At 38.7% G+C, this 10,422-nt stretch overlaps 2 protein-coding genes across 2 annotated transcripts; both read left to right on the top strand.

The window, feature by feature from the left end:
• Nucleotides 1-337: 337 nt before the first annotated feature.
• Nucleotides 338-3,696, top strand: LOC148067040 (calcium homeostasis modulator protein 5-like). Its single transcript, XM_087806514.1, has 2 exons — nucleotides 338-999; nucleotides 2,220-3,696. The coding sequence occupies exons 1-2, from the start codon at nucleotides 442-444 to the stop codon at nucleotides 2,607-2,609; spliced, it is 948 nt and encodes a 315-aa protein (XP_087662640.1). The 5' UTR covers nucleotides 338-441; the 3' UTR covers nucleotides 2,610-3,696.
• Nucleotides 3,697-5,166: 1,470 nt separating this feature from the next.
• rwdd1 (RWD domain containing 1) lies at nucleotides 5,167-9,421 on the top strand. Its single transcript, XM_087806516.1, has 7 exons — nucleotides 5,167-5,495; nucleotides 5,833-5,898; nucleotides 6,004-6,134; nucleotides 7,647-7,790; nucleotides 8,560-8,692; nucleotides 8,846-8,908; nucleotides 9,078-9,421. Exons 1-7 carry the CDS (start codon nucleotides 5,423-5,425, stop codon nucleotides 9,188-9,190), a joined length of 723 nt encoding a protein of 240 aa, XP_087662642.1. The 5' UTR covers nucleotides 5,167-5,422; the 3' UTR covers nucleotides 9,191-9,421.
• Nucleotides 9,422-10,422: the final 1,001 nt, after the last annotated feature.

Genomic DNA, 10,422 nt, shown 5'->3' with positions numbered 1-10,422 from the left:
TATGTTTACGATCAGATGGTATGAATCAAGACAGGGCTTACACTTGTGTTGATGTGATATTGTGTGAGTTGTTTATACATTTTATTTATACTGGCTTGTCAAAGAGCAACATGTCAAGCAGTGGAATCTGGATCTTCAGGATTTGCTTATAAATGTATTTTTTGAAGACAGTTATTAAGGGGAGTGTTTTAAGACAGATGTCTCTCTGCTGTAGCAAAAAAACAGGGGGTTTCCTTGCACAATAGATGCCGTAATTATAGAACCACGGGTTGGAAGGAGGAGTCTGGAGGGGAGTGAAGAGGCTGAAGGGTGCGGCTCATAAGTTGTCTGTCAGCAAAGAAAAAAAGCAGGAAATCAACTGCCTTTTTTGTTCTGCTTCATTCTTTCTTTTCTTCCTTCTGTTCTTCTCACTCTGATTGACTCCTGCAGTGTGTGCGTGACATGCCGGCTGAGATCATGGACAACTTTCAGACAGTCCTGCGCTTCTTCATGAACCAAAAGGCCACCATTGGATACAGCTTCATGGCTCTACTCACCATTGGTGGCGAGAGAATCTTCTCCATGGTCTCCTTCCAGTGCCCGTGCAACCGGGGTCAGAACTTTGGCTATGGGATCACCTTCCTTCTGGGTCCTGCGGTGGTTCTGCTGGTCCTGGGTCTGTTCTTCAGCACCAGGCTGTGGAGACTTCTGACCGGCTGCTGCAACAACCCCTTCAAGCTGTGTCCTCGTGGGAACTGCTGTGGCTGCGTCAGAGTTCTCACAAACATCTTCTCCGGAGCCTGCGTGGCCCCGTTGATGTGGCTCTGTGTGGCCCTGCTCAACGGGACCTTTTACGAGTGTGCAGTGAGTGGTCTGGACGACAACGTTGTGGTGAACCTGCTGTGCCACAACAAGACCGTCAAGTGTCGGGAGGAGCTGGCCAGGGTGCCCTGCGACAGGTCCAAACTGTCTGGGGATGAACGTATGGAGCTGCTGTTGATGCTGCGAGCTCAGTCTCAGGTAAGAGACTTCAGAGGGAAGGACTTCACAGAGAAGGACTTCACAGAGAAGGACTTCACAGAGAAGGACTTCACAGAGAAGCAATGAAAAACCTTTATGACTCTGGAAGCCTTAAGGCTAGAAGTTAAGAGGTCAAATTACACGTTGCTTTGCAGGGCTCAGAATACCTGAGCCGAGTCTCAATGAAAAACCCCTGCTAGTGACTGTTGCTGTGTCTCAAATCACATACTTCTCTTAGTATACTAGAAGTTAGTATCATCAGGATAGTGTACAAACTAACTAGTACACAAATTCTCAGATAGTATGTTTCAAATCAAACTCTGCTGCTACACACTAACAGGAAATGACGCGACAGCTTCTTCTTCTACTATTTAACAATGGTTTCAACCAGCGGTTTGAACACTATCGCCACCTGCTGGCAGCACGTTTTGCAAGTTTGGAAAAAGAAATAAAGAAAAAATATGAGGATCTAAATATTCGCGAGATATTTAAGCTGATATCAGCAGCGAAGACGTGTTTATCCTCCTACTGCTGCTGAAAATACACCTGTAAGTATATGAATATATGCATTTATATATGATGTAACTTCTGTTTACAACGTCACTAAGATGGAGCCGTTTAGTGTAGAAAGTGTCCATCGAACCATACTCAGTTTTGTGGGCGTTTTAGTGTCAATTTAGTGTGCATGGAGCACTAAATTGGCGTACTAAGAATCGAGACGCACTTACGCACTAAAAATACTAACTTTGAGTACGCAAGTATGCGATTTGAGACACAGCATGTGGTTATTGTCATAGCTACATAATTAAAAGAAATCCTAATCGTGTTCACAATGTATGGAACCTAAAGCTGAACAGTTAAATACAGTAAATCTAAGCGTAACACAACCAGCATAAAAAAAGGAAATCAAGTGTAGGAAAGCAAGTCACCACCATAAGGCTGAATGAGAGGGAGATCCTGGATCTATGGCTGATGAGAACAGTGATACATATCACGTGACCAAATAGTGTCATGACATTTTTATTAGAAGTAAATCATGTTTCTTAGACTTAATCAAATCAATGGAGATGATATCAAATATTGATCTTATTGTGCGGCCGAGTTACTGGGGACCACTGCTATACATTCAAACATTGTAATCGTAATCTAAGATCTTTGCTTTTATATTTATTTATGTTGTTTTATAACTTTGGTTCAGACGGCTGATATTTGTCCTTCAGATCCTGGGCTGGAGCATCATCATCATCGCAGCTGTGGTGGGTCTCGTCACGTCCTGTATCACCAACTGTCGCTCCAAGGTCAGCTTCCTCCAGCTCACCTTCTGGAAGCGCTACATGGAGAAGGAAAAGGATCAATTTGAGTCTTTTGCCGGAGAATATGCCTCTAAACTTGCGGAGAGAAACATGCAGAGTTTCTTTGACAACAAAGATCCGGCACCGTTCCCTTTTCCCAACCACAGGGCCTGGGAAGAGATCTCGGAACTCTACAGCTTCTCGAGGAGCGAGCAGTACTACAGTACCCTGCAGCGCTACGTGGAGAAGGTGGACAGAGACTACACTCCAGAGAAGAGGCCGGTCATGGAACTGGAGCATGGAATTGAGATGAGCTAGGACGGCAAAATATGTTGAGTTATCTAGTCACTGTTCTGAGCACAATAATGTACAATATATAATAATATAATGTAATATAATATGTATAATATACTATATTCTTGTCACTGTTCTGAGCACAATAATGTACAATATATAATAATATAATATAATATAATATAATATATATAATGCCCTATATATAATATACTATATTATTGTCACTCTTCTGAGCACAATAATGTGAGGACAGATATTGATTATGTTCATTCATTAGAGGATTTCATCAATATATGTATTCAAAACAAACAACAGTTCAATCAAACTATCATCTGTGGAAATGATAATTAAACCTACTAGTGCTTTATGGTTCAACCGCTGTTGTCTGCTTACATTTAATCCACTCTTCTTGCTTGAAGTGTGTCATTTTACTCGTTTTAAAATTGGAGGGAAGAGAAGAATGGTATTTAATATAATATGATAAAATATGAATAGAAATGTGTTTAATATGTGCCCTAAACAAACACATTTGTACAAAGTCCCTTGATCTTTGTAAGTGTTTTAAAAACATCTCTGTCAGAAAACGAGAGGCTTATCTCATACTAGCCTTATGGTTGTGTTTCCTACTAGTTGTACCAAAGGAACATTTTATTTCATAAGCAAATCAAGTGTTTACAACACATTACCTCTGCCTCCTCCTGAATCCCTTCTCTTGTATATACTAGCTTTTATTTGACGTTACCCGTTCATGACCATTGGATGTCTTTTTTTCATTGTAAATATATATATATATATTTTTTTTGTTGTGAACTAGTGTTTGGTTGTGTTGTATTATTTTGTGCTTCACTGTCATTTTAATTGAACGTTATTATTTTATTTTATACATGTTGTGGCTGCTTCCCTGAAGGTGCTAAATACTGTACATGAATCAAAGTCTATTTGATTTTTGCCATGAAAACGCACAAAGCATTTAATAAAAGATGTGTAAACCTCAGAATCCAGGGAAGGATGAAGCTTGAGCTTGTTATTTATTTATGGGAGTAATTAAGATAATCATTTATTCTTTCCACATTGTTTTATACTTTGAATGTCTAAATATGTGAATGAAATAAAAATGAAGACCCATGACTCTAATTAAGCAGCCTGTACTTCCAGCGTTGCAACCAGTGACTTTTTTTTATACATACTAGGAGTCCGACGTCTATTATCTTTCTCTCAACAACTTTGGTGACAACAGAATGCTTACCTTCTCACAGCAGTCGTGCTCGTTTCAAACCCACCTGTCTTTAATGCTCACACTTCCAGTAACATTCCCCCTCTAAAAGAAAATGTTCCTGACATGACCACTTTAACCTTTGACCTAACTAAGGTTCATGAGTTGGGGGGGGGGCATTTTTATTGTTGGGCCCATGGGCTGATGTGTTTAACAGCCTGGTGGTAGAAACTGATTTTCATTCTCTTCAGTGTTGAGAGAGGAGAGCGGGAAGAACACGGTGGGGTTCCAGTGGTCAGGGTGGGAGTGGTGGTGTGTGGACTACTTTACTGATCCCTGTCACTCTGGTTTCACCAATTTATTGAGCTAACCAACATAAATGTTTACTATTAATTCTTAAATTCATGATGTTCGTTCTCCCCAAAGTCCCATTAAGAACTGGGCGCGCCAGCGTGGATTTGGACGTCACAGGTTATTCAAGAAGAGCCTTCAGACCCACGCCAGAGACCGGATATAACAAATGACGACACAGACCAACAAGATTATAATCAGAACAAGAATCAAGGAAATATAGTTTATCAATGTAAAGAGTTCTAGAAATATACAAAATGATCAAAGTTGATGATTCAAATATGTTAATCTCTCTCTTTGCGCTTGATGATCTACTGACTCCTTCAAGAAACATCTTAAGACGTTTTTATTTATTCAGGCTTTTCCTTGATTTTCTGGAACTCCTGTTGTGTTATCAGTTTTATCTTGACCTTTAAAGTATGTACTTTATTGAATATTGTTTTGATTGTTTAAGCGCTTTGTGACCCTGGTCTGGAAAAGCGCTATATAAATAAAACGTACTTACTAACTTACATAATTTAAAACTAAAATAAATAAAACCATAAATAAAGTAAAAAATTAACAGCCAAATCAGTGGGAGTGCGGCGCCCCAGCGCCCCCTATGGGCCAGCCGCCACTGGAGTTTAACTTGGTTGCATACATCGCTCTGCTTCGTTTCTGCTGCATCTAGTTCATGACACAAAGAAAATTATATGATAGTTTAAATGTTTTTTTATATACACCTAAAGACACATAATTTGAAGAAATATCAGTGCTCAAAGTATTCATAGCACTCCTGGAATTGTCACTGTACTGTGTGGAGTTTGTATTTTCTAGCCATGCTGGCGCAGGTTCCTGCTGCGACTGTAAAAACAACAACTCTTGAGCAGAAAAGGAGATTTAATGTTAAAAAAAGCAAGTTTTCCACGTTTAAAATATTATAGCCACTAGGAGGCGCTGTAGCCATTCATGCTTGAATTTTAAAGCGAAGAAAAACACGGGGTCAGACAAGAGTAGTCAACCCCAGAGTTTGATCGTTTACGACACTGTCAAACATTGATCAACAAATATTAATCAATAAAATTATTATTTAGAATATTTTAATAATTAATCTTTGTGTTCGTAACAACGTGTTTGACATTAGAAAAACATAATAGCAAAACTAAGACATAAGAAATCGAGACCAGAGATAGTCGATCGTCAGTAGCACACGCCGTGGAAGTTGTGTGTTTAATTTGAATTAAGCTGCTATGTTCTTCTTAACTGTGAGATAACCTTCAACAACACAAACATGACGGACTACGCGGAGGAGCAAAGAAACGAACTGGAGGCGATAGAGTCCATATATCCAGACTCTTTTACAGGTGTGCAAGTGTTGAGCTAACTGTTAGCATGTTGCTGCTCACACGTTGAGTGACATTTGTTATCTTACTTCACTAAAGTGTTACTACAGTCTTCTTTAAATCTTCTTTCAGTCCATCTATTGTGTAACTATTTTTGTCATACCCTACATGAATTGATTTGTGCGTCATGTGAGCACGAAACCACAAAAACAATGTACAATACAGTAACCGATCAGTTTATTTTAGGTCAGTTATCTTAACTTGTTTAAGTGTGTACTTAACTTGTTTAACTGTGTACTTAACTTGTTTTAAGTGTGTACTTAACTTGTGATATTGATAAACACAATTCTGTTTGCAGTGCTTTCAGATCAACCCATTAGTTTTACTATCACAGTGACGTCAGACGCAGAAAATGATGGTGAAAGTAAGTTTATACTTAAATGTTGCATCTTAAACAATTATGAATGATTTTTCAATCATTTGTTTATTTAAATAAGTCTGTCTCATAACTATGCTTGGTTTGCTTCAGCGGTGGAGACGACTCTGAAGTTCACGTACGTAGAGAGATATCCAGACGTGCCTCCGCTGTGGGAAATCCACTCCCAGGAGAACCTAGAAGATGGTGACGTGGAAGACGTTCTTTCTTTACTCCAGCAGCAGGTGAGAAGATCTGGACAGTTAGTGGTTTCTTAGAAACACTGCTCTGATGTTTAAGGTCTTGGAGAATTTAAATAGATAAACTTAAACATGTCAATGTTTTTTTTACGTCACGGTATCGATATTCAACAGAACTGTATTGATTTTATTTTTTATAGAAAAAAGACAAATTCTATTAATGATTATTATTATTTATTTATTTTCTAATTATAGTTTATATTTCAATAAATAATCACAATGTAGAGCAGGTATTTCAAACTCCATTGAAATAGGGAGTAAGTAAGTAAGTCATTTTTATTTATACAGCGCTTTTCCAGACCAGGGTCACAAAGCACTTAAACAATCAAAACAATATTCAATAAAGTATATACTTTAAAAGTCAAGATAAAACTGATAACACAACAGGAGTTCCAGAAAATCAAGGAAAAGCCTGAACAAATAAAAACGTCTTAAGATGTTTCTTGAAGGAGTCAGTAGATCATCAAACACAGAGGAAGATCGTTCCAAAGCTTAGGAGCAACAGCCTGGAAGGATTTCTCTCCTCTGGTCCAGAAGCGTGTTCAGGAACCATAAGTAGATTCTGATCCACAGACCTCAGAGCCCTAGCTGGGGTGTAAGGCTGGATCAGATCATGAAGGTCTGACCATGAATAGATCTGAAAGTAAGAACCAGAATTTTAAAGTTGATCCTAAAAGAAACTGGAAGCCAGTGAAGAGTTTTAAGGATCGGAGAAATGTGAGTTCTTCTACTAGAGCGGCTCAGAATTCTCGCTGCAGAGTTTTGTATCAACTGCAGGCGAGACAGATCCTTCTTGTTAAGACATGAAAACAAACTGTTGCAATAGTCCAGACAAGGGAGTGGAATCCATCCACCATATGGGTCACGGGCCAAACAAAAAGTACTGTATATATATATATATATATATATATATATATATATATATATTGTTTTTGTCGTTAACCGGTCCTTCGCCAAAAAGATCCAACTTCAAATCATTCCATGCTAAATTGATTTAAAATGTTATTTTATTATTTGATCATATAATTATATATGATGTTTTATTTTTGGTTTTTGGAAATTCAAAGATTGACATATCCTATCGGAGCTTTCTATAAAGCCAGTAAAACTTTCAATTAGTGTAAATCTAGAAATGCGCTTTACAAATAACTATTACTTACTAACAATGCTAGTAAATTGTCTTGGCTTCAATTTAGACTTTTTATTTGAGAGCAGAAGATCCTTCATATGTGTGACATGCTAACCACTAGAGATGGTCTTTCAGTTAATTTCAGAGTCCACTAGATGGCGGTGTCTGCACTGTTTTCCTTTGTTTTGAACATCTGTTCTAATGAAACATGACATCATTTTTTAACTGAGGTCACCACCTACTGTCAACAACACGACACTGCTTCATGAAGCTTCATCAGCCCATCACTACTGGCCACCTTTCGAGGCCCCCCCCCCCCCAAAAAAAAAATACCATTGGTCATATCTTTAAGCGCTGTCTTCCTGCAGGCTGAGGAGAACCTGGGCATGGTGATGATCTTCACACTTGTCACGGCTGTTCAGGAGAAACTTAATGAAATCGTGGACATGATGAAGACCAGACGGGAGAAAGAGAAACTGCAGAGAGAGAAGGAGGCAGAGGAAGCGGAGAAGGTAAGCAATCTGTAGATGTATGTACTTATGTATGTATGTATGTACAGTGGGGCAAAAAAGTATTTAGTCAGCCACTGATTGTGCAAGTTCTCCCACCTAAAATGATGACAGAGGTCTTTAATTTTCATCATAGGTTCACTTCAACTGTGAGAGACAGAATGTAAAAAAAAAGGAATTCACATTGTAGGATTTTTAAAGAATTTATTTGTAAATTATGGTGGAAAATAAGTATTTGGTCACTTCAAACAAGGAAGATCTCTGGCTCTCACAGACCTGTAACTTCTTCTTTAAGAAGCTCTTCTGTCCTCCACTCCTTACCTGTATTAATGGCACCTGTTTGAAGTGGTTATCTGTATAAAAGACACCTGTCCACAGCCTCAAACAGTCAGACTCCAAACTCCACTATGGCCAAAGAGCTGTCGAAGGACACCAGGAAAAGAAGTGTAGACCTGCACCAGACTGGGAAGAGTGAATCTACAATAGGCAAGCAGCTTTGTGTGGAAAAATCAACTGTGGGAGCAATTATCAGAAAATGGAAGACATACAAGACCACTGATAATCTCCCTCGATCTGGGGCTCCACGCAAGATCTCATCCCGTTGGGTCAAAATGATATATATGATATATATATGTATATATATGTATATGTGTATATATATATATATATATATAGTGTATATACAGTGTATATATAGCTTTAGTTTGTGACCCAAACAAGTTGACAAACAACAAGCTAGCTGTGTAAATGGAACGTACATGTGTGTCTTCAGGTGGCGTTCCATGGCACCGTGGTGACTATTGAGAACTTCCTGGCATGGAAAGCCGAGTTCGAGCTGGATATGAACGAGTTGAGACGGAAAAAGCAGAAGGAAGAGGAACAAATTGGCAAAATTAAGCTCACCGGTAAATATTTTATCTTCACAAGCTCCGTTCAGTCAACTGTGAAAACCTAGAAGTGGTTTGAAGTCCTATGGAAAAGTTACTTTTGATTCAATGTAAATGAGAAAGTAGCTTCTAGTGCGACACTGACTGATGAACGTGTCTAACGTCCCACAGGCAAGCAGCTCTTTGAGACGGACCACAACCTGGACACGTCTGACATCCAGTTCCTGGAAGAAGGTAACTGTCCTGTCACCAGATACATGCAAACACACAACAGTGTAGAAGAAGTGAACACACATGGTTGCAGCAGTGCAGTTGTTTACACTCAGATACTGAAGATTGTTGCGCAGGAACATGTTGATCCACTAGATTCAGTTATTGAACGTAAACCCTTGTGTTCATTCAGCCGGAAACAACGTGGAAGTGGACGAGTCGTTGTTCCAGGACATCGAGGACTTGGACCTGGATGAAGACGACCCGGACTACGACCCTCTTGAGATGGGCAGCGATGAGGACTGACCGCCTCGTTATGAAAAAATGATTAAGCGAACAAGCTGGTTTTCTTTAAGGTAAACGGATGATGCTGATTTCAAGTCTTGACGACGCAGGTGCAGCAAATGTCCACAAGATGGCAGCACCTAACTACCTTTAAATGTTTTTTTTAAAAGGGATGTTGGCGTTAAAACATGTTGTGATCCTCACTACAGTCAAAATACTTGTCAGAGGAAGTACAATAAAAGTTGTATTGTGGATGGTTGGGTTGTGGTTCTTCATGAGAAAGACGGATGTGTCGACAGGATTCAGAATCGGAATCCTTTTATTGTCCCGCGAGGGCAAATTCGGTTTAACAACAGCAATATACCAAAAAATAAAACACCCAGAAATAAAATATTAAAAAGAAAAGAAAAAATCTAAATAGAATAGAAAATAAATCTGCACTATATTATATATACAATCATATTTACAAAAATAACAAGAAAGGTGCAGTTAAATAATTATATTGGTGTGTTCTTGTTGTGGAGTCTGATGGCAGCAGGGAGGAAGGACCTGCGGTACCTCTCCCTCACACACCTGGGATGGAGCATCCTATCACTGATGGAGCTCCTCAATGCCCTCTTGACGTCGTCTCCCTGTGAGCCAACAGGAATCCTCCTGGTTCAAAGGTCATATGATGATAGTTATTGTTGTTTAATCTTCTGGCTGATGGTTCAGGATTGACTCTTCGTTGTTTCCTCAGGAAGAGTGAAAACGGCTTCTACAGAAACTGACACTTCATTGAGTCCTATTTACTGCCAAGTCAACATAAAAGCCGTTCATTTATGCCAGAAGTTGGTTTATATGTTTTCTAAAGGGCTATATTTATACTGGGATGGATGTAGAACTTTATTGATCCATTTGGAAAATTGACTATAGGGACATATAAGGAAGTGAAATTTAATACAATTAATAAAAATGTTAATTTAATTTATTAATATACATTTTGTTTACATTTAAATCACAGATGAACTACGGACACAACACCTAGATATTGTGTTTAATTATCCAGATTCTATATTTTGCGGGACAAGAAATGTTTTTTTGAAAAGTGATATAAAGAGTTGAACTAGTCGTAGATCATTGAAATCAATACAAAATGAAGTTATGAGTTCGCTCTGAGGAACATTTGAACACCTTTATATTTGCACTCTAACTTCAAAATTGTTGTGTGTGTGTGTGTGTGTGTGTGTGTGTGTGTGTGTGTGTGTGTGTGT

The sequence above is a fragment of the Callionymus lyra genome, chromosome 13 (assembly GCF_982586985.1).
Source record: "Callionymus lyra chromosome 13, fCalLyr1.hap1.1, whole genome shotgun sequence".
Lineage (NCBI taxonomy): Eukaryota > Metazoa > Chordata > Actinopteri > Syngnathiformes > Callionymidae > Callionymus > Callionymus lyra.
The sequence above is the reverse complement of the archived record's forward strand: the minus strand, read 5'-3'. Positions and strand labels throughout refer to the sequence as shown.